We start from the raw sequence: 24,341 nt of genomic DNA, 5'->3' as shown, positions 1-24,341 counted from the left end.
CTTGTAAATAAAATGTTTGTAATTTCCCAAACATTTTCTTCATGGTGATTTTTCTAAATATCAGAATGCTGTGATGCATGTCACTTCCACATAACCATACAAGTGCTAGGGCACTTTTTCAAATGTAGTATGTTCAATTAACAGTCGTCTTGTGTCTGTAACTTAATTGATAACTGAAGATGTATCCTCATTTTTTTAACTATTTTTATTTTAATATTTCTTCTCCTCTTGAATTTAGATAACGTAATCCATGGATAAAGTGGGAAAGATGTGGAACAATTTCAAATACAGGTGCCAGAATCTCTTCAGTCATGAGGGTGGAAGCCAAAATGAAAGTGTAGTTGTGAACTCCAATAGTTGCTCATCTGCTAAAGAGAAAGCTATCCAGATAACTGATTTGGCTCAACAACAACCCAGCAGTCCTTTGAGAGAAAACATTGCTTTGCAATTAGGTTTAAGTCCTTCAAAGAATTCAGCAAGGCGGAACCAAAACTGTGTCACAGAAATTCCTCAGATTGTTGAAATAAGCATTGAGAAAGAGAATGACTTGTGTGTCACCACGGGAGCTAGGCTTGCTCGAAGGGACTCTTATTCTCGGCATGCTCCTTGGGGTGGGAAGAAGAAGCATTCCTGCTCTACCAAAACCCAGAGCTCCTTGGATACTGAAAAAAGATTTGGTAGAACACGAAGTGGTTTGCAGAGGAGGGAGAGAAGGTATGGGGTGAGCTCTGTCCATGACATGGATGCAGTATCAAACAGGACAGTTGGTAGCCGTTCTTTGCGACAGCGTCTACAAGATACTGTTGGGCTGTGTTTTCCCATGAGAACTTACAGCAAACAGTCCAAACCTCTGTTTTCTAACAAAAGAAAGATCCATCTCTCTGAACTAATGCTTGAGAAATGCCCTTTTCCTGCAGGCTCAGATCTGGCTCAGAAGTGGCATCTGATTAAACAACACACAGCGCCTGTGAGTCCTCATTCAACTTTTTTTGACACATTTGATCCTTCCTTGGTTTCCACAGAAGATGAAGAAGACAGGCTCAGAGAGAGGCGTAGACTTAGTATTGAAGAAGGGGTTGATCCCCCTCCCAATGCCCAAATACATACTTTTGAAGCTACAGCACAGGTTAATCCATTGTATAAACTGGGACCAAAGTTAGCCCCTGGTATGACTGAGCTGACCGGGGACAAAAACATAACACCTCCAGGGAACTGTGACTCTGAAGAGGACACGACAACGCTTTGTCTGCAGTCACGCAGGCAGAAGCAGCGTCAGATGTCTGGAGAGAGCCACGGCCATATCAGCAGGCAGGGGGCTTGGAAAGTGCATACTCAAATTGATTACATCCATTGCCTTGTGCCAGACTTACTTCAGATCACAGGTAACCCGTGTTACTGGGGTGTGATGGACCGCTATGAAGCAGAAGCACTTCTGGAGGGTAAACCCGAAGGCACTTTTTTGCTCAGGGATTCTGCGCAAGAGGACTACCTCTTCTCTGTGAGCTTCCGTCGTTATAACCGATCGCTACATGCACGCATTGAGCAGTGGAATCACAACTTTAGTTTTGATGCCCACGATCCCTGTGTGTTTCACTCCTCCACTGTTACAGGGCTTCTGGAACACTACAAAGACCCTAGCTCTTGCATGTTCTTTGAACCGTTGCTTACTGTATCTCTGAACAGGACTTTCCCCTTTAGTCTGCAGTATATCTGCCGGGCAGTAATCTGCAGGTGCACTACGTATGATGGAATTGATGACCTTCCTCTACCCTCAATGTTGCAAGACTTTCTAAAGGAGTATCACTATAAACAAAAAGTCAGGGTGCGATGGCTGGAGCGGGAACCTATAAAAACAAAGTAAATGGAAATCAGAATAAGCTTCTAGAATATGCTTTTTTGTGTGTGTTACAGTTTAACTGCGGCGAGTGCACCAACAACGTCTAGCTTTTCTGCAATATCCTATTTAAGCTGAGTGTTAGTATCCTGTCAGATGCTGCCTGCTGTTAATCAAACTAAATTGTGATGCCTCTTGGAAACAATAAGCAGACACAATTCTGCACGTTTTTCATTAAGGCCTAATGAAAATATTTTTGCTAATTTCTAAATATTTTGTTTCCCTTTTATAGCTGTAGTAATTGGATGAAGAAACTATGAGGCATTTTCCATGGGGCATTCATGTAATGCTAATAAAGAAAGGCTTTATTAGAGGAGCATTTTTGCTAATATTTGAAGTATTTTTTTAAAATTATCTTCTTAAACTTTCCACTACTCAAAGTACTAGTTTATCTCACAAACAAGTTTCCAAACACTAGTGAATAAGAGTATTTTCTTTTAACGCAGTTCATTTAGAAGCAGTCCATTAAGAGTTAATGGTGTTTTGATGCTAACAGATGAATCGTGCTTTTCTCAGTGTATAAGGTTTCCTAATCATTAAGACTTGAATATGCCTGCTCAGTACTGTAATTCTATTTTAAACACTTGGAGATTTAAGTGGCATTGTTAGCAAAAGTAATACTGTCCTGGACAGTTAAATACCTTCCAGTGTGAATTACTGATTCAGTGGCAGGACACAGGATTAGATTATTGCCATGAAACAAAAGGTTGCATTTTTTCTAAAACAGAATTTGGTGGCCTGACTGCTAGTAACTTACAATGGAAGGTAATAGCGAAGAGAAAAAAATGTTTAATTATTTAAAGTCGTCTGATATTTTTATGGAGAAAATTACAGGTGGTTGAATTATTATAATCAGAATACAAAATCTGGCATATCTGAAATAAATGTCAGGTTTCAAAGGTACTGTTACACTTTATTTGTAAATATCTTTCCATTTGCGCTTTTAAAAATGTTTTAAAGTGATATGCACTGATTATAGTTTCAACAGATTACTTGGAAACAAGATTCTAAGTTCTGTTTGCTTATTTAATTTGAGACAGAACTTAAAACAGTTCTGTCTTAGACACTTTTGCACTAAAATTTTGTTGGAATGCCCTGACCCCTGTTTAATGTTTTGTACCAATTATGAGTGCTCCCTAGTTTCTTTACCAGCTGCTACAGTATGTTATTACTTACTTCTCTATGGCAGTGACCTGTGCGAGGTAGGGAACATTTTGGCTGCAAGTACAATAAACGTTATTCTTGTATGCTACACTAACCCTTCTATTGATGTATTTTTCTGCTTGCTGTGCCTTGTTCTGGCTTTTTGTGCTAATAAAGTACAGTATGTTCAGTGTTATACTTGTATATCTGCTCTGTTTTTATATATTCACGTAACTTGTAGCAGTTAACTGAATTTTTAATAGGCTTTTCTTAGTACTTAGTATAGGTAATGCACAAATACTGTGCGGTTGAATATTGGTTGGTCAGCACACCATATTCCTGGGTTTTGTTACATGCTTATCAGAAACCTAACAGTGTACACCACCGAATAATGTTTCTGTAGTCACTGCAAAGTAATGGACTTGTCTGCAGGTATAGAGCATTTTACAGTTTTTGTAACGTAAAGGATAAACGTTAAGCAAAAAGTATTGAAAAACATTATTGATTCCCTGTAATGGTTGCTGAAGGTGTTTCAGCTTGTTACATAGCTAACTGCTAAGCTTAATGTTTTGATACTCCCCACTGAGTAAGGAATGGTTATTCCTGTAAATTGACAGTACAGCAGTGGCATTTGTTCACTTTTAGACTATTTTAATAAATAGATGTACACGCAAACTGGCCAAATGTCCTGTTTTTACCAAAGAATACTGTCAATTTATGTTGGGGTATTTTTTTAGTGAAAAACTTGAGTGGAGAGGTGCAATTTCTGTTCTATCAAATATTTATCCCAAGCTATGATAAACCAAAGTATTTGACAACTTCATCTGAACTTAAGTAATGTATACGTTTATGTTGGTAGAGCTTAAAACTTTTACATCAATGGTGTCGTCATTTTTCTTGAACTTACGATGCACCTGAAGGGGAATGACTTAAACAATTTTGTAACGACTGGAACAGCACTACACAGAAGCTCATACTGCAAGGGGTTAATCTGAAGCACCCAGAAAGCACTTTAAAACATGTGTTTATATGCTTGTGGAAAATTTGTGATCCTGTTATGCATTCTTTGTAGTAGCTTACCTTCTTTCATGTGTTTAAAAGACTTCAACTGTTAAAATGGAACTTTGTTTAGAATATGTAAATACTAAGTTTATGTAAGTATGTGTACAAGTGTGCTAATGGTCACTTAAGTTTTGAATTGTGTGTGTGTCATTGGATATGCAACTCCTGGTTTAAAATCTGCTCTAAGCATAAAAAGAGGAAAAAAAAAGTCACCAGCATGAAATTGCACCCAAGTGTACCTTCACTGTGTCATTCTCACTGTTCCCTCAGTTGGATCGGAATTCCAGATGAGTTTACTTTAAATCTTGCTTTCAATATTAGTATTGTACAGTCAAGCTGCAACCAAGCTTTGTCCCCATGTAGGGACCTGTTTTTTGTTTACACCCGTTGCAGTTGCTTGTCATAAACTAGCTGATGAGATTCTAGCTGTGACATTATCAATGTGGTCAGGAATACACATCCATTTAATTTTTTTATCATGTGGTGGAATCTTTGGAGAAAAAAAAATAAACCCCAAACCCTTATCTCAGAAAGTTTGCTCTTGCATTTGTTTAAATAGTCTTTATGGGGAGGATTTTTTTGCTCCCTTAAAACACACAAAGAAGGAATGATCTGTTTCTCTACAACTTTTTTAATGCTTTGCTTCACTGAAATATACAGAATAACTTGCTAGTGTGGTTATGCTAAAAGTGATCACTTTTTAAATTATGGTAGACTTGAGTGTTGACTACTCAAGTTGCAGCGTATTTCTTAACGAATACATTTTCAGTTCTAAAGGCACTAAAACATTAGTATGTTGAGAATGCAAGCAGTTGATTCCTCATTTCTGTTTGAGGAGTATGCTTTAGCCTTCTGATTTTGTTTAGAAAATATTACATGTCGTCTTCAAAAGATACGCACAAACCACTGATTTACTTTTTTTTTTAAGAATAGGATTCAATGTAATAAGGTATGCTAGCATGATTCCAATCTAATTTGGTTACATGACAGATAAGTATTAGAGCCTCAATCTCTAAAGTGTTCTTTCGAGGTGATTCTCATTTCTGCAGGAAGGGCTATAGAAAGGGCTTACTTGGTAGCATTATTTTGCAAAAGAATCTTACAAAGATCTTCGACCATATTTGAAAAAAAACAGGGTGGTGGTGCTATGTGGGAATTAAGATCTTTGAATACTTAGCACAACTTAGTGGTTTTGTTGCGTGTAAATACACACATCATTATATTTTAGAAAGTCAGCAACAGCTCCAGTTTACCAAGATAAGGAAATTAAAATAATTGTAATTTCCATATAACATGTTATCTAACATTGGAAAATTACTGTGTAAATAAATGTCATTAATGCATTGACGTACAGCGCATGGAGGTTTTTTACTCTAACTGGATCATTGTTTGTAGAACAGAATTACAATTATAAAAATTAGGGCATTAAATCCAGATCTCTTTAGAAATCTATCTTTATGTGCCCATGGAATTGGAGAAAAGTAACTATACTATATTTCGAATATATATGAGGGTCCACCGGTTGGGGTTTTTTATCAGTTTTAAAGGCATAACTCTTCTGAAAATGCTCTTAAGGACATGTAGACACTTGTCCAGATAATCTACTTGTCAGAATGAAACTCCTCTTAAGAAAATAAGTTAAAGTCATGTTTTGCATTTATGTACTTTAAATTGTGTGTATTTGAAGCCTTGTTGCTTACAAAACGATAGTCTTTAAATCAGAAGCATACAGTCTTTGAAAGACCTGTCTGTGTATCCATGGTGTTTGATAAGATGAATTCAAGCCTTTGCTAGATGTCATCCTGACAGTCACTCACATCCTTAAGTCCGTATTTAACTTTAAGGTTCTGCACTACTTAGAAGCAAGCAAAGATTCTGAATTTCTATGATACAAACCCAGTTTGCTGTAGTCTCCACATGCAAGCCAAAATATTTGCAGAATGCTTTAAAGCTTGTCTCTGTTGCAAAGTTGCATGTAAGACTGTCAAGTCAGAAGTTGCTGAGTACCAGAGAGATGAATCTGCAGGGAGCATGTTTGTTTGTTTGTTTGTTTTCCCCCAAGGTACCTTGAAATACAGTATTTAATGGAAAAACATGAATTGAATCTTTGGTGATTCTTTCTAAAATAACAATATTTGTCTCCTTTTAAAACCATTCGCATCTAAAATTATGAAAGCGCTTTTTGAGTCTCATTTCCCTAAAGTGTTGTTGTGAAATGGTCATGTATGTGACAACCTTAGTCTGCAACAATCTACATAGCCCATATATATATGTGTGTGTGTGTGTTAGTAAGATGCCTCCAAGCATGTGTGCATTCATGGTCTTTTTTTGAAGCTACCTGAAGTGCATCAATATGGTAAGCATTAATATACTGGAATTCTAAAAATTCTCTCTCTAACTTTCTGTCTGTGCATGGCATGCATTGCAAATAAAAGGACTATTTTATTTGTATCTTCAGCTGTATTTATACATTATAGCCAGTTGATCGGTGTGTGTTTTCCTGCTATTGCCACACTTGCCTAAACAGTTGTCTCCTGACTGTGACCGAAGGAGATTTTTTTTTTGTTCATAATTGCTTTTTAAAAAAATCTTACAATAGACAGAAATCAAATCAGTTGGCTTTTAAGGGTTAACTCTTACAAAGCATGGTATAACACTGCTAATTGCTCTCCCTCTTTGCAGTATTGATGTACAAAGAATCATTTAGCTTGACCACGGGTTGTGTCTACCAAATGCAGTTGACTTAAAATGTCTGAATTTTAAGCTTTTTTTTTTTCATTTTTAATTGAAAATGCTACTGATGAGGTCTTTGAAAAGAAAAAGGCTTGATGTTTTCACAGCTAGATACATAAAGTAAATGTTTTGCAATGAGGTAAGGATCTCTTGAAGATGCTTTTTAAGAAGTTTTCCCCCTCTCACTATGTCTTAAATCAAGACTCTTTAAAAGAAAAAAAAACCCACCTCTTGATGACTTTAACCTTACAATCATTTAAAGACTGAAATCTGGTGCTTTTAATTTGCTTGCATGTTGCCATACTGATTTAAGAGTAGTCATTTCAAGAAGCAAATTTTAAATCTGTTATTTCAATGAAGCATTGCCATTTCTTATTTTTAGAAAATACTCCATCTACAAAAATTGTGTATCAATAGGATGTTAACCTGATACCATCTTTAAATCTATTGTTATCAAGGTAACTTGTGTATATGCTTTTCAAGCTGAATAAATGTTCACTTTGTAAATTTGCATTAAAACTACAGCTGTTACCAGCTAGGTTTCCTAAGGCCAACACAACGTGTTTATGAGCTGAAGCTCTTGGTGCTTGACCCTTTTTTTCTGTCTTCAGTAGAAAAAAATACATAATTGTGTATGTGTGATAGAGCTAATGTTGCGAATTTCCTTGTTAAGCACACAGCTACACTGACAAGCAGAAACATATCTGAACTTGCTCGTCTGGAGTAGAGCAACCTCTCTGCTTTCTCAGCAGGAGTTGTAACTTGGTGGCACGTTGGCGAAGAGGAAGCAGAACTAGGTTTTGTTCTTCTCTGAGCAGCTGTTAAATTGAACGTGGTGTGTGCTTCCTGGGCAATAAGGTATATTAACTTTTTAGAGCCCTGAGAATTTTAATAGCTTTTGGAAGATACAAAAGTACTTGGCTGCTTTGTCACTTCTTGCTTTCATACTTGTAGTTTTGCAAAAGCATGAAGAGAGATATTTATTAAAATTGAATCTATGTAGTCACCAACTGTATAAGCGCTACTTTGTAATATCTTTACGGAGATAGCAAATTCCTACACGATTATATTTAAACTGTTTTGGGAGAATGAATGATGACACTGTGGGCACAAATTAATTCATATTGCACTACAAACTTTCTTACCAGAAGCCTTCATTCTTGCAAAAAAACCTATGTGATCCCTGCACAGAAAAACTGTAGCTTTGGTGATGCGTTCTTTGGTAGGTGTCCAGAAAAGCGGCACCCAGACGGTCCCTGGACCTTTTCCCGACATTCCAGTTGAAGGGGCCCTGGCAGGCCCGCCGGGCACTCGAGGAGTTGGCTGGCGAGCGTGCCGTGCCGAGCGTCGCCCGATGCCAGCACCTTGTAAACTCTGCTGGTTTAGGTCTCCCTAGCTTAGGTGGTTTTTAACCCGCTGCAGCTTAAATGTTTCTCCACCCTGCCTAATTTGTCTCTGTTAACTGGTTGCCAAACTGTCTTGCATCTTAATATAGTAAGAAATTAATGTGATTTATGGCTACCCAACCAGTGTATTAAGTAATAGATGGCTCTGTCTTAATAAATGGGGTATAAACTACCATATTGTTTTCTTTTTATATTTGTTTGGGAGCAAAAAGTTGTGGTTTTAATGAGTTTATTTTAAGTCTATACTGTAAATGCATATTTTTACAAATATTTAGTTATTGTACATGTCAAAGGGATAAGTAGTCATTCGATCAAAATAATCAGTAACTCATATTTATTCCAGTCCATTTCTGTTGCATCTAAAGTACTTGAGTGAAGAGATTCAGAGACTGGTAATTATCGTCGTTAGAAGTCTTATCACACTCTGAAATTCCAGCAAGCTCTTAATTAAACGAGTTTTCACTTAATTCTCAAGGGTTTTTTCCCCCCCCAGTTGTAGGCTGCGTACACGTTTTTGTGACATAAAGGTGTACATTCTAGAGCACAGCCCCCATGAGCACAAACTGAGGAATGGAGGTAGCCGTCGTCCTGTAAACTGAGAGAGTTTCTCCTTTGTGCCTTCTGGGAGCTACTCCTAAAGCAAGTTGGTGCAAAGTCTACGGACTATGAAAACTGGTCAAAATGCTGCTGGTGAGGAGTTATAGCTGGGCACAGCAACGGCCATGTGACGTGCTGAAAAAGTATTGTGGGTTTCTCTGTCGAACTATTTCAGGCTTCCTAATTTGTTAATTATATATTTTTTTAGAGCATTGCTCCTAAAAAATACATTTAGTCTAGGTTCCTTTGGAGTCTTTATCTCTCATTACTAATGAACTAATAGAAAACAAACCCTTGAAAACGAAATTGTGGGCTTTTGTCTGTTTTACATAGAGATTGCCTTCGTAGTTCTAGCATCATTGAAAAGTGCAGAAGGTTAATTGTCTTAAACTTGGCTAAAATAAATCCATAATTGATTAATAAATGAAAACTATGGGAATTAACTTATTATAGTGGTGTGTTTGAAATATGAAGCTCTAATTCTGTTAAGCTTATGGCAGAGATCTTCATTCATAATGTTTTATGATTAAGTATTTTGAGTGTTTAGGTAAGGAAGACGCAGGCACAACAGTATTTCAAAAGGGCTTCAAAACACCAGGTGATCTGAAGCTAAGATTTCTGGACTCAGTCTCTTGTGTGTCACTTTGCCTAGAGGAGAGAATTTTAGGAGTCTGTCTTGGAAGGCTGTTCATGTTGTGACTTTGCAGGATGTCAAAAGTACATAGGTATCTAGAACAGAATATATAGGTATGTAGAATAAATATAGAGGCTCTAGAATGAACATGGCTGGCTGCACTAGTGCAAGTTGTGCAGAAGAGAATATGTACCTGTAGCAGTGTTTCTTGAGCTTCTAATTGTCCACACGAGCATTTATTTGGTCACCCAAATCACATGCTGAGAAGCAACACAAGAGCTTTCCACACAGTAGAGATTCCTCAGGAATCTCGGCAATGTTACTGCCGCCAAACCCAGAGGACCCGGACAAATGAATCCGTAAGAAGGGTTTGTGGTGTCGCTTCACCTCTGAAGCAGCTGGTGGTGTGAGGGGCATTAGTACGGTTCCACATCTGAGCTTCCCAACAGTCGATGGGGTAGCTCAGGTGTGGGTGAAATAGCACTGGCATGACCTGCTTGTGAGACTGTTCTCACTTTGCTCTCCCATCAGGTATCCTGTGGCATCTGGGAAGTCAAGGTTGTAAACCTTCAGTAGGGCTTTCGTAGTCTCTTCTTAAAACTTACCAAAATGAACAAAATTTGCTATTTATAGGGTCTCTAATCTTCAGAATAGTGCCAGTTGTAGCTCTCATCTGTTATGTTAGGAGGAATATGTAAATTCCTCAGTTTTAAGAGCAGGACACAGACTTTGTAAGAAGGTCACAAAGAGCTGCTTGGAATTGGACTTGCTAGATGTGGGGTAAGTTGGACATGTTGCTGCTCGCTAGCTCGGGTTTCCCTTTAGTGAGAGAATAATGATGATACTTGATCCGTTTGTGAAATACTTTGCGCTCTAGTGATGAGCAGCATAATAGAAGAACTAGCCTGTGTTATTTGGGAATGTCTGACACCCTTCCTTCACCGAGCAGTAGACCTGAGATATGTATGTGTCCACTCTCAGTAGTTGTAATTCAGTGGTTTTGCTCAAGTGGTAACTGACTGCTGTGGACACGATACATATGATACACAGGTATGTAGGGCACTGAGTACCATACGCCCTGTATTTCCTAACCCAGCCCTTTGTCAAGCCACAGTTTGGGTCTTCCCTGTGTAAAGTGGTGTTTTCTCCTTGCAAGCTCTTTTGTGGAGACATTGTATTTGCCTCCTCGCTTCTGTCATTTTATTTTTTGTATCCAATCTGATAAAGCTGATAACCTGCGAGCTGTGTGCAAGGAGAATTTCCTGGCATGGGCCGATGAATTGCTGAGATTGTTATCATTCTGTACTACAGAAGCACCCTGTTTTATTTATACACTGTTTGTCTTCAGTTTCATTGTGTGCCAAGAAGAAAAAAGCCAGACTTTTCCTTCAAGCGATTGCTTGTATAACCATTCATGCTATGGGCGTGCGTATGCCTGATACTTAAGCCAAATACTTTTCTGCCCTAGTGATGTTCGTAAGGGTACTCTCCTTCCCTCCCCCCCCCAGTCTGGCACACATGTTGTGTACTCTTGGCTGGAGGACGCTTTCACCCTTGTTCTTCTAACTATCCAGTTGAGCTGGAGCTATCAAACTTTTCTTTTTAACTGAAAATTTGCTTTCTTGTCTTTGTGGGCATGGCTTTGCATAAAGGCTGTGGCTTTAAGCTGTTCCAGATGTGTCGGAGCCATCACTGACCATCAGATGAGTACTGCCAGTGTTTATGCTGTTCAGGAAAAAGTGGGAAGCATTCTGTGAGCAGGGGTTTTAAGCCAAGGGTTTGCAAGAAGCATCAACAGCTTCAGCTATTTTTTTCTGGAAGATTTTAGCTTCAACTTGATTCCATACTTCAAGGAGTCTTAATCCTTATGTCGGGTCACCTCAACTAGATTTTTTTTAACATTAGAGGGGAAAGGAAAAGAAGGGAAAAGGTACTTGTAAACAATTCCAGCACAAACTTCAAAAGAACCATTTCCAAGACTGGTATCTGTATCACTTTAAGAGCTCCTGAATTTCTCAGGTGTCTGGTATCTCTCACAGGAATTCAAGACTGGCACCAGCTCCAGCGATACAGTTGCCCAGAAATGTTGAGTAGTGCCCTGAAACACCACTTGGCTGTGGCTCTTGGTAGATGCCTTGGAAGTCACTTTCCAGCAGGTCATCGCTCACTGCACTACGTACTTCATAGACATTGGTGCCCTCTAGAGCTTGCCCTAGGTCCTGGTTTCTGGCAGTTCAGACCTTTTAACAAAGGTGCCATTTCTAATCCTTGTGCTCCTCTCGGGACCAATGCCACCTAATGAAACAGCCTAAGATGGTCTGAGGCTCTGAATGTGGCTCAACCTTCCTTTGCTTCTTGGGGAGACCTATTGTAGGTGGAAAGAGAAGGCCAGGCACAAGAGTTGATCCCCATCTCAGACTGGAGAATGGCTCTAGTGGCCAACCCTGCTTTCCATCTCCTGTAGCTAGAGAGCTTTTACTACCCTCCTGTAGCCAGAAGTCTCAGGTTCACAGGAGAAAATCTGGCTTGGCTCCTGCCCGAGCGAGCCTGCGGACCAAATCCCTCTGTCCTGACAGGGCCAGTTCTGGCATCCCCCTTGTCATGTGCAAGGTAAGAGATTCTGCCCAGCTGCCTTGATTAAGGGTAATTGAACAGGGTTCTTTCTGCTCAGGCTGCCTCTTCTAGAGCACAGAGATAATGTCTCTGCACCCATATCATGAGCAATTTGCACTCTGAGCTGCGAGCTGCCTTCAGTTTTGTGTAAGGAGAATTTCTGCAGTGTTATTGTCCCCTTCAGGTCATTTCAAAGGGCTCCTCTTAGTTTTCTCAAGACAATGCCTAGTCTCGTCATGTCCATTGTAACTCGAGTCAGTAATAGCTTATAATTTCTTTGTTTTGCTACAGCAAGTTTTGTCAAAAATAGCTAAGCAATTTAGTTATCAGTAATGTTGATCAAGTAGGCACTGATCAACATTATGTTTCAGACCTGCTCACAGATTTTTAAATCACCATCCCCATTCAGAGCTCCATTCATTGCCCTCAGTCCATGAGTCATATGGTCCTCGGTGTTAAATCATGGCTTTGCTTTTCTGTTGGGAGATACCCTAATTAACAGTAGAATGAATGCCAAAGCCAAGTAATTAGATTCTCTGCTTGAAGTTTAGTCATCTCTTTTCCCCAGGGATGTGCTCCTCCCTTTTCGTTCTGGCATGCTGTTTGGTGTCTGAGCTTCTTAGTTAAAAGTTTGTCTACAGCCATCTTTGCTGCTCAGACACTATTTTTCTCCTTCATCCTGCAACTGTTAGAAATCTTAAGGATTTAGAAACACTTCCTTTCATTCTCTTGTAATTTTCCTCTCCCTAGGTTATTTTAAAATCTCTTTCCTTAGGCGATATTTAAACTGGTTTAGACATCTACGAAGATCAGATCGCTGAGCCCATGGCAACCATTCTGATGGCTGTCAAATCAATGAAAAGGGTGAGCAATACATGCCCTTACAGCTGTCCCTCCCTGTACTGTCTCTGTCTTGACAAAATTACCTTTTGCACTTGCTTTACTTTTCTATCTGAGGTGAGTTTCATTTGTGCTAATTACCCTGTTTTTTCCAAAACTGCAGATACTTCTATCTGAACAGTCCCATTTTATCTTGGATATTGAGGAACCTTTTGGTTTTCTATTTGAACACCATGAAACACCATGTTGGGAGGACCTTCCACAACAGAAGTCCAGGGCTCAGCTATTTTATCTAAAGGTTGTGATACCAGAGAGCTGGTTGCGACACCACCTATAACGAAAGTGAGAGGATGGAGATATTAAATGTGGTTAAAATACCACCCACCAAAGCTTGGACAACCTGGATGGACTGGGTGAAGAAAGCAGCTACCTGGAACTGTGGTTGCATCTTTACCGAGGAGCGTGCTGATGTGGGGGTTTCCAGGTACGGTGTCATTTCAGCAGAACAGTACCCTGCTCACAGCTCTCCTAAGGACTGCAAAATACTTCACCATGTCGTTTGCTCAGGTTCAGGGGGTAGCAGGGTTGTCTACCAAGTGAATAATCTGTGGAAATGGACGTTGCTCGTGGAAAAATGACACTTCTGTGACCTGTTCTGAAAATACATTTAATCAGAGTGACTTTAATGAGGGGGGAAATATACACACTACAGCTGCTCCAGGCACAAGGTAAGCAAAGCACATGCCGCTGGGCGTTGTGTAAATGGTCGCAGTACTCCGATACCTTTCAACTGGGATCTAGCGAATATGTGCCTTAACAGATAGATTTATACTTTCTTATTAATTAATTTTCTGAAAAATTACAAGCTTACTGAAGTCATACTTGAGAGGGTGCTTTTCTGTGCCAAACCAATCTCTTTGCATGGATGAGGAAAAGGCTAGAAAACTTTAAGCGAATGCCTTCGCTTAAAGCTTTTTGAACTAATCAGTAAACGTGCAAAAGGAGTTTAAAACTTTCTTACAATGTTTTCCTGTAGAGAATGACCTTCCAAAGCTGCATCTTCATTCTACAGCTTACTTAATCTAATGTACGTGTGCATATATATATCTCTCCAGCTTCCTCCCTCCCACAACTTACAGTGCAGTTGTGTTGGTCAGCGTACACGTTAGGTGAGAGTCAGACGATGTGCTCGGCGTGTGCGTGATGGGTCAACAAGTATTGGAACTCGGGGGAAAAATGACAGGACTGGGATTCCTTCTGAGTTGTATGAGATTCTGGAAGTGCCAACCAGACCTGGATCGGCATGTTGCCTGCAATTTTCTGTAGGGTAGCTTTTAGATCTAGAAATATGGAATTTGTAGCTGCAGGTTTTAATTATTTCTGTGTATTGTCTTCACTTAATTGGTTTATTCTACAGTGATTAAATGCTGTTGTTTGAGTTGAGAAATTACTATGTGTTTACAATGGGGACTTAAGGGAAAGATTTGAGGGGGTGTTTTATTTTGGGAACTTGAGTAACTAGACTCAGAAACAGTGGACTGGGTTACGCAGCACTGCCTCTCTGTGTGGGGCTGTGAAGTGTTCATGGGTTACCTTCTGGGGTGCACCCCACAACCCTAGCTCCCCAGTCAGCCGGCCTGTTGAATTACTGCAGCTTTTGAGCTGCATGTTTGTATGTTGTTTGCACGGAAGCAGTGATGTGGGGAAGGTGCATGCTCACCTCTTTCCTCAAAATGTCTCACAGCGCGGACGTGCCCTCCCAGACCCTCTCTGTGAGGCCACAGTCCTTCAGGAACACAGTTGTGCTTTGTTCCCTGTTAGCATTAGGTCACTCGTCCAAATAAGAGATTTCTTGTTGTGCGTTTGCTGGAGGAAAGCCTGAGCCTCCATTATTCCTTGCTTACCACATGTGGCTTGGGACCCAGTGCTATTTGGTGGCCTGTTACACTCCCTGCGTACTCATCCTCTGTCATATTATCACGTTATGGGCTGACTCAGCTCGCTCTTTGTCCTCAGCAAATCAGCTAGGATTGCGCGCCAGTGTTCCCTGTTGCCCCCAGGTCTTCTGTGGGTATTTACAGTCAAACTTTTTGGGGATGACACACATGCTCATCCTGGAACATGCTTGTCAAAAGCAGTCATACGTGGCCGCAGCAAAGGTCTCTCACTCAACTCATACTGTTACAGAGTTGAGATGGCCGAAGGTTCAGCCTGCTGTCTTCCAACAAATGAAACGGGCTTTGGGAGACATTGGTAGGTAATCGTTAGTTGTATAAATTTCTCCCTCAGGACACACCCCAAAGAGTTTTGATCACAATCCCAGCAATCACTCATGCAACAGAAAGGGTCTTCAACCTCCCGAAGATGATTAAAACAGGTCGTGGAAACATGAAGCATGGTAACTCACCCACACGTGTTATCACTTGAATGAGGTCCTATGTGTCTCTGTGCTTTGAGTGTATAATTATGACTAAAAATGTGGACATACTTAAAAATAAACTCAGATTGTTGTGTTTTGTTTTGGTTGGTTTTTTTTTTTTTTTGAAGCTGGCATGGAGACAGTGTAAGTAATTCACTGCCTTTTCTTTCATATAGTGATTGTTGAAATTTGAACAGACTAGACCTGCTGTTCTGGTGATGATGCTTGCTGGGATTTTTTTTTAACATCTATCTTGTTAATATTTATGAAAAATTTACTTACCTAAAAATGTCAAATGGGTATATAGAAGACCTTCAGAAATTGTGGGTTTTTTTAAATTATAGATTAGTAGCTGTGATATTAGAGCTTTGCACTGCAAACTGCGACAAACCCACATTTCCATTCATAATGGGACTACTCATTTTCAGATGGAATCTCCTATTTGTAAATCCTATTTATCACGTGAAACAGTAATGGCCCTTAATGGCAACACCTGAAACATTTAATCTGTAAAGAGACACATTAAAACTAGTGAGAGTACTGTAGTGTCTTGTATTGTAAAAGGTAAAGAAAAAATCAATTAACCAAGCAATCTTTCTGTTATCAGAGCTAGAGATAATAGTCTCAATATGGGTCATCTTTACACTGAATTTTGTTTGTGATCATGAAGGAAGTCAGACTGATATAACCTTGATTACTTCTAAGTACACAAAGCCCCAATAGTGTGTGTTTCAGGTTTGAGGGTTTAAAAAAAAAAAATTAAAGCAGTCTGCATTATTTGTGGATTTTTTAAGTCTCTCCTGAAGCCAGGGAGGCCTGAAAATACTGAATTCATCACATAAAAATTATATTCATCTCCAGGCTTGATACCTTAAAGAGCAGAATCTGGCTGGTTAAACTAGAAGATATTCTTAGAGATGTGCTGAATGATTTGACATAACGGAGAAAATACTCTGCTAAGTATAAGTGTGGAGATAATGGATGGCGATAATGTGGAGATGGAATGCTGTTGTCCTTGTTATGGTAGCTGAATGCTGACAACAGCTTTTTTTCTAAATTCAGAGATAATTCAAATCCCCACGTGCCTCAGCTTCTTTAAGAAACCTTAACAGAAGCAGGGGACTGCCGAATTGCAGTATTGCAATTCACAGCGTATTGCTCCAGCAAAGTCAGTCTGTTACCACGATGTTCGTTAGGAACTCTGAGGAAACCCCCCTGTGGGCACCTTGGAACAGCCTGCCTCAGAGCTTCAAGTTTTCTTTGCCTGTCAGGTGTGTGATTCCAGCACGGCAAAATCACATTCTGGACAAATTTGATGGGAGGAAAAAGGCCCAGGTCAGTAGCTGTTGTACCTAGCCAGGTTTTTAAGCTAGTTAGTAAGCCCTCCAAAAGAGATCATTTTGTTATCAGAAGAAGCTGGAGAGCATAGTACACATGCAACTGTGATTTCAGCCTACTCCTCCCTGCCCCACCTCAGTTTGACTGTTTAAAACTGCTAAAACCCAAAGTGTCGGGGCAGTTACCAACTGCACAAGGAGCACTGCAGCTTAGCTGGCCCAAGGGCGTTGGATGCGGTTGCTCCTCGCTCTTAATCCTCTCCCTTGACATCTCCTCTGGACTTGACGGTTCCATCGAATCCCTGGGGTAGGTACAGGACAGCTTTCTTCTCTGCGGTGTGCTTGCTGGAAAGCCTCTGAGTGGTCATTCTGCCATGAAGATTTCATGCCAGCCCCATGCAAGGAGTTCCCCAGATGCACGTCTGGAAACACGTCGGGTACAAGACTGTTTGCTTCACTTTGCTTCTCTCTGTCTTGGGAGTCTGAAGCCACAGTTGCTGTCAAAGGTTCTTTGCTTCATTTGAGAATTTTCTTCAACAGTTATTTTCCTCGAATACTTTGCTCTCCCTAACTTTATGGATTTATTTTGTTCTTTAGAAAGTTGTAATTCTATCAGTGAGTTTTGTTCTCTCTGTACATTAGAAAGGAGGGGACAGATGATGCCGGGATTTGCTAAATGGTACTTTACCATAGGTATGACTACATCCCTGGTCCAAAGCCTGCCCTGACAGCGAGGGACTGAAAATTGCATCTGTAATGCATGTGTTTCATGGCTGATGGATCTTCTTGTACTAACCAGACTTTTAATATCAGAAACTAAATTTGTCAGAAAACATAATTTCTCTTTCAGTTGAACATGTACAGCTGTTGCAAACACTGTTGCATGCTGGTACCAAAAAATACCATATTTTTCTTCTACAGTTTGAACGGGAAATAATTGTGGTTTCTCAGGTCCCACTTTGAAGCAGTGGTTGTTTATAGCTGACTGACTTTAACTGTAATTGTATGTGCAGTTCTGCTCCAGCTGTGTACTGGGCACCATGAGTCACTGTCCAATAACATCCCTTAGGTTCAAACCCCTCTTAAAAGAGACAGTTCGAAAATTCTCCTGAATATCCTCTGCTCTGTTATCAGGAAGTCCCCTTCTGGTCAGGCAGCTATGTTGTGGCCACTTCAGATGGATCTCCTGGAGTTTGCATAGGCATATCCTATATTGCATGCTGCCGAGCCGGGGTCAGAGGAGCGGGCTGTCCCTGAGGAGCTGCGTCTCGGCCAGCAATGGGCACATGTGGTGATCTCGCCCCACAGCACAGCTGACAAATACGCACGTCACACGCGAGGCCATTATATGAGTCACCCTGGACCCTCTCCTGAGGGCAGGCAGAGGCCTGGGGAGCCTTCCCACCTCTGCTGCTCACCCCCTTCGTGCAGAGCTGCGAGCTGCTTCTGCCTCTTTGCTCTGCTCCTCGCTGCTGTCGCTCCAGCATTTTTCCTAGAAGGCTAATTTGCTATAAACACCAACCGAGAAATCCAGGAATTTGTCCACTTTGTCAGAAGCAGCCATGGTTTAAATACCCTTGTATTATACTGTTATAAATCTCACCAGGCTTTATAAATTCCTTTCCATCAGCAGAACTCAAAAGTCAGTTTGTTAAACAGCTAAGTATTGCCTGGTGTGGCTGTAAAAGTAAAGAAACTGAGGCAGAAAAGTGGAGTTCACCTCACGTTGCCAAGCGGCCAGTAAAAAAGCTGGGGAAAAGGAGGTTATCCACTTCCCGCTCTCTTCCCAGCAGCTGTTGCCATGCTGTAAATAAAGTTTAAATACTTAAATATTTTTTAAGTTCCTTTAAAATAATTATAATAAATGCTGCCTTATTTCATACACTTCCTGCCCACGCGGTGTATTTACATATTACATGTATGTTGGAAGGTATTATTAGAGATCCCTGTTCAGGCACCTGAGTCATAGCACCTTTAACTTGCCACCATAAATAGGCACGTTTGGCTGAGACTGCTTGTGATGTGATGCCCCAGCCTGTGCATCGAAGGGTCTGCCTCCTACTGGTAGCTAGGGCAGACCTCAAAATCAGACTTCTTTTCTACAGCAAAATCCCATTTGCCTGACGGCTGGCAGATGTTTCAAAGGCTCAGGATCTGAGCCTGACCCTCCAGTCTGTGTCTGGCCTCATCAGGAGGGATGAAGGTCACCTTCAAGTCAAAATACCCATGAGATATCCTCTGAGCAAAGTGTGGTGGGACCCAGGGGATCAGTCACCGCAGTGCCAACATGACTGTCCACCCTGCCTGCCTGTCCGTGTCAGCAATGCTGGAGGCCGACTGCTAGTGCCTTGGGAGATCGCGAAGCACTAGGTCTGTGCAAACCAGCTGGCTGAAGGCAAAAGTTAGGCACTTCAGTCTGAGTTTTCTTATGTGCTGAGCTATGTAGGAGGTGGGGAAAGAGCTGTTTGAAGGTATCTCAAGCAGTTGGGTCTGAAAATGGACTCTGTAGTGCTACTATCTGTACTAATATCTATCTGAATTTGCAAATACAGGACTTCATCCATGAAATGTCAAATCTCCCTTGCCCGAGCTGGGAATGTGGCCCAGGTGCTATGTGGGTTATCTGATGCTTTGGGAGGTCCTTGACTGTAAGTGTGTGAAATGTACCTACTTAGTAGGACCCATTTTCCCCCAGGATCAGACTTATGTGAATCCACCATGCAGTCCTGAACAGTATGTGGGGTAAGACTTTCCAAAAGTGTTATAGTATCCTTAGTGGAGGCAGAGTATATACACTATAGTGCACGTGTGCCTTGGATTCCCAGTTTTCTGGTAAGCCTGAGTGGATTTACTGCATGGTGGTTCCAACCATGGATACAGAAGTCCTGGGAAAACATGGACAATCATTGTCCATCTGGACAGAAGCTCTGAGTGGGAAGGAGATACTTATTTTTTCTTTCCTAGGGGATACTGAGTATATTTGGCCCATAAGTACACCCCTGCATCTGCTTTGGTTAAAAAGTCAGTCCCATACATTTCCCTGGGTGATGTGAAATTTTATAGCTCATCAGATCTGACTCAGTTGTTGGGACTCCAAAGAAGTGTTTGCTGTGGACTCCAAGAGATCAGCAGCAGTCCTGGAAAGTTGCTGAACTTGGGCTCTGTCTTTTGACAGAGAGCCATCCGACTACGATGCAGAGCAGGATGTGGTTTCTCAAGCAGAATAGCCACATTCTTGCAGGAGGCTACGGGCTGAGGGAATTTTAATTTCAGTTATTGAACATGGAATCACTTATCTGCTTATGCAGCTTTTAAAAGAAAGGAGAGCATGGTCATTCTGTGCAGTCCTTTGTGGAAGCATTATAATACCTCAAGTTGTCCTCAAACAGCCAAGTGGCGTGGTGTGTGAGACCTGGAAGAATTAAGTAGACCTTACACTTGGAACTGGCCTGACCTCATGTCACTGTCTCCCAAACTGCACATGGAAATCATAGGACTTCTGTACTGTTAGTGCGGTCTTCACTGGGTCTCAAATGATTTTTTTTTTCCAGATTAGCAATCTATACGATGAATGATATAGTAAAATTCTGTCTAGCAAAAACTGCTGCCAACATTTTAAAATACCTACCAAATCCTCTCCCCATTAAAACAGGTTTGCTAAAGTTGTCTGCTCCAACCAGAAAGATGTTTTACTGAATTCTTGGTTATGTGGTTTTCTTCCTCATATTTCTATGAAAGCATGTGTTTCACAAGGCATATCGAAGTAGTCTCATGGGCAAAAACATGTAAACAAGCAGCATGCCATTTTCTTGAAACCCCCTGTAAAATGGCTAGCCATGTTGCCGTAACCATGCAGACAGTTTTCAGAGGCATAAGAGGAAAGGAGGATTTTGCAGATGCTCCAAGCCTGGGGCTGGGGGAGACCCAAGCTGTGCCTGCGGCTCTTCAGTTGCCCATCAGTAAGTCACCCAAATGTGCTTTCTATGCCTCAGTTTCACCATTTAGGAGGCAATGACTGTGTAAAGCATCTGGGTTCTGCTAATGAAAAATATAACGTAAGGTCCACGTGTTGCTGGGTTGACTCCTTAGGTCTGACTATACCTACTGTTGTGATACATAAACCTGGTTCATGCTCCTGGGAAGAGTTCACTGCAGCGCTTTAGGGTGTGAAGTTTCTTTCTTGCACTTGCTCCACATCAAGCTCTTTCTCCTTAATGCAGCCAATACGTGGAAGGGAGAACAAGCTCTCTTATTCCTTGCCTTAATTCCCTGCCTGGTTGTTTAGGGTGAATCATTAACCAAGCACTTGAGTCTGGCAAAGCAAAAATGCCTTTTGCAGACTTGCATGGAGCCTTGGCCTTCTGCAGGAGGAATGGCTCCCCTTGCCCACAGGAACAAAAGCACCGCCGAGTCCCTCTGCTCGCCACCATGCTTTAACCAGACCTTGCACTTCCAGTACGTTTATATACTGAAGTGTATATATATATTGAAGTTCTGGTGTTGCTCCTGCTTTGGGGGTGAGGAAAGGGAACAGTGGACGTGTCCTGTGGAAAGGAGTTAAGAGGTACGTTAACTTTTCCTTCGATTTGTCCTTCATAGCCTACTCATTAGTTTTTTCGTAAAAGGAATAATAACCCTTTTCCTAGAAGCAGCAGTTAATGAACTGAAACTGTTCTCTAGGGTGATGTTGACATGCCAGCTCTCTGTACATGGAAAATGACTTCTGAGGTCCCACAGGAAAGGACTGCATAGGCTGCTGAAGATCACGGACAAGATATCCTTCTGTGAAAGGTGGGGGGGTTTTGTCCGATGGCTGCTTCACATGTGTGTTTCCTCCGCAGATCTTTCTGCTTGCCTTGAAACTACTGCCTTGGTGTGCTGGGCTGTAAACCCCTGGGGGCAGAGATAAAGGAACAGCATGGTCTAGATAAACTCTACTTAACACACTTATTCAGATGGAGGTTGATTGGCTTTATTCTTTCTCCATGAGCCAAGACTGAAGAATTACTGAAATGCTGCAACTTTATCAGGCAGGTAAGTGCTTTCATTGTAAATCTGTAAATCCTCTTAACCCCTATTTGTAAGAGATGACTAGGAGCCCACCTTCTCATAGACCATCAGTCCTATTCATGCCACAGATACAATGCAAATACTAATTTCTCCCTTTTAAATGCAAAAGCATTTATCTGCCAGTCCTCGAACTGTATTTCCATGATATAGGAAGAGTTGTCCGGGTAATTAACTAATACAGTTACCACTGCATCAGTTTGGACAGTTGTTCTTGTCTGTGCGCTTAAAGCAAATGGCCTTGATTTTGCAGCAAAGTCAGTGAGATGCCATCTGAATGCACGGGTTTGGGCGCATGAAACTGTTTGCAGAATGAGGGCCTATATTTGTATTTTTTCTAGAAAGTCTCACTGTACTGCACATAAACCCTGTTTAGAGAGTTTTGCTGAGATGGCACACTCAAGCCTTCATTATTAGGAGATGTCAGCAATGAGATTGTCTGTTCGACACTAATTCTTCCAGCTGTGCCTCTATCTGTTATAATTGCCCTGATTTATTTGGTCACAGTTTGTTTTCTGCAGCGTCCCCTTGCCTCCTCAGCGCACGTGGCGCTGAGGTTGAACCTGGGCTATGTGGCAGACGGGGCTGTGGTGTATCAGACCCACGCTCGGGCAGTCACAGGGACCAGCCGGCCAAGGAGCGGTAGTGCCTGGCCGGTGGGGCAGAGGCGCTGGGTGTCCTCCAGTCACCAGTGGAAACTGCTGTTCTTGTTGGCTGAGCGTGGGCGAACACAATCTTTTCATGAGGAGCAAGAGTCAGTGTTTCCTCAACTCTTATCAGCTAAAAAATTGTCACAGAAGTTTTGGCTTGTTTCACACTGAAATTCAATCAAATTTGGAAAAATACGGAGGTGTCAGATGGAAATGCTGGTCTCTCCAGCCCACCCTTGGCTCCATACCTTCGTCATCCAGCCATGGAGGGGCTGTGCAGGCATAACCGGCTGAGGTTATGGGTGAGCGCAAGCTGCCGCTGGCTGGCAGAAAGCAAACCCCTTTCTCGCTTGCCTCACCTCCTCTTCCACCTCTGCAAGTCCAGGTCTCCATCCCTCACCAGTCCTATTCCCCATCCCTTTCCGTCTTCCCTCCCCTTTTGTCTGCTAGCTCCCAAAGGCAGGCCCATTTTGAAACAACTCTCTCTCTCTTTGGGTCTCTGCCAGTCCTTCCCCTTGCCAGGGCTCTAGGCCCTGTCTCTTCTTTGCTCCTGAGCTCCTTGGTTTTCAGTTGCACCTCTCGCTGCGATAGGTCTGTGTCTGACCTCCTCCTCTACAGCTCAAAGCAAGCCGTGTTCCTGCAGCTCTGCAGGAGATAAGGGATTTCTTGCCCACAGCAGAAATAGCAGGTAACTGCTAGTCTCAAAAGCCTTTGCTGAGCCCTTAACTGCAGTTTTTTTCCTTGTTCTGTAATCTGGCCAAACTTGGGTAGATTTTAATAGGGATAGACACATTTCTACCACAACGGCTGCCTCTCTGCCAAATTTCAAAATTCCTCTTCTGAAGCTAGAGATCCTCATATAAAAGGCTGTCTGGATTTATTTAACGCGTGCCAAGCAATGTATTTTTTCCTTAATAATATTCCTGGAAATGGCTAAACTGTTTTGGCTGAAGCAGATGCTGAACTGCTTGGAATCAAATTTTCAGGGCTAAAATTTGGCAAAGTTGAGTAATGTGCCATTTTCTGTTGTTGACACTGGGGAAGGAGGAAGAAGAGGTGGCACTGCCAGTCGGAAAACCAACTCCAACCAACAAGTGTTCCTTTTAAGAAACTGTCAGCTTTGAAGCCAGTGAGGAACGTCCCTGTGCCTGTGCACCCAATGCGCCATGCAGTTGTTACCGTCTTCTTAAATAGTGAACATGGCAACCCACAAGTGTCAGTGCTGCTTCCAGCTACCTTGAACTGCTCAAATCTGCCCTTTAAACCATCCTGGCTCCTCCTCTCCACCTTTATCACTCCTGGGCTTAAGGCTGGAACTATATGTGGAATCTATAGGTGTGTATTGGACTTTGGCCCGAAGCCATCTGTATTGCCACCTTGGTGCTCATTTCCCACCCAGGAAGTACATCTGCAGAACCCCTCTGTGCCAAACAAGAATGTCCCTCATGGATGTTTTACCATGTAGTTGTATCTTTCAGGTTAAAGCCTTTACAGGGCTGTGATGTGAATGAGGACAAGGCTCCTTCCCTCTTCTCTCCTCTCTGCCCTGGCTCCTTCCTCTGTTTTTAGGACCCGAGGCACAGTGACATACAGCTCCTGTTCTTCTTCCTGGGTGTATATAATGCTTTGGTACATAAATGGATTGTGAAATGCTCTGGCACCCTTTACCAAATTGGCTTTGTCACAGAAAGTAGAGATTTCTTGATATTTCATATTAAATTCTAAAATTTCTTGGTATTTCATTTTAAAATAAATAAATGACTGAACAAACAAAACCTGTTACACTCCTAAAAAAATGGTGTGCCTACTTGACCTCAAGCACCCCAAGCTGGATTATCGTGCCCTTTCCAAGCTTGTGCTGTGCAAGTCCTTTCCATAACTTCTCTCGCTACTCAGCAGTCTTCTCAAAGGGTACTGGTACCATAGCATGGGCCCAGCACTTCTAC

General features: G+C 41.6%; 1 protein-coding gene across 2 annotated transcripts in view; it reads left to right on the top strand.

The window, feature by feature from the left end:
• SOCS5 (suppressor of cytokine signaling 5) overlaps positions 1–8,413 on the top strand; it is a 37,610-nt gene extending 29,197 nt beyond the window's left edge. For both annotated transcript variants that reach the window (XM_076334404.1, XM_076334405.1), the window contains exon 3: positions 239–8,413. In XM_076334404.1, the coding sequence (XP_076190519.1) occupies positions 251–1,861 (1,611 nt within the window). In that variant the 5' untranslated portion in view covers positions 239–250 and the 3' untranslated portion in view covers positions 1,862–8,413. The remainder of the gene's footprint in view (positions 1–238) is intronic.
• The last annotated feature ends 15,928 nt before the right edge of the window (positions 8,414–24,341 follow it).

The sequence above is a fragment of the Aptenodytes patagonicus genome, chromosome 3 (genome assembly GCF_965638725.1).
Source record: "Aptenodytes patagonicus chromosome 3, bAptPat1.pri.cur, whole genome shotgun sequence".
Classification (NCBI taxonomy): domain Eukaryota; kingdom Metazoa; phylum Chordata; class Aves; order Sphenisciformes; family Spheniscidae; genus Aptenodytes; species Aptenodytes patagonicus.
The sequence above is the reverse complement of the archived record's forward strand: the minus strand, read 5'-3'. Positions and strand labels throughout refer to the sequence as shown.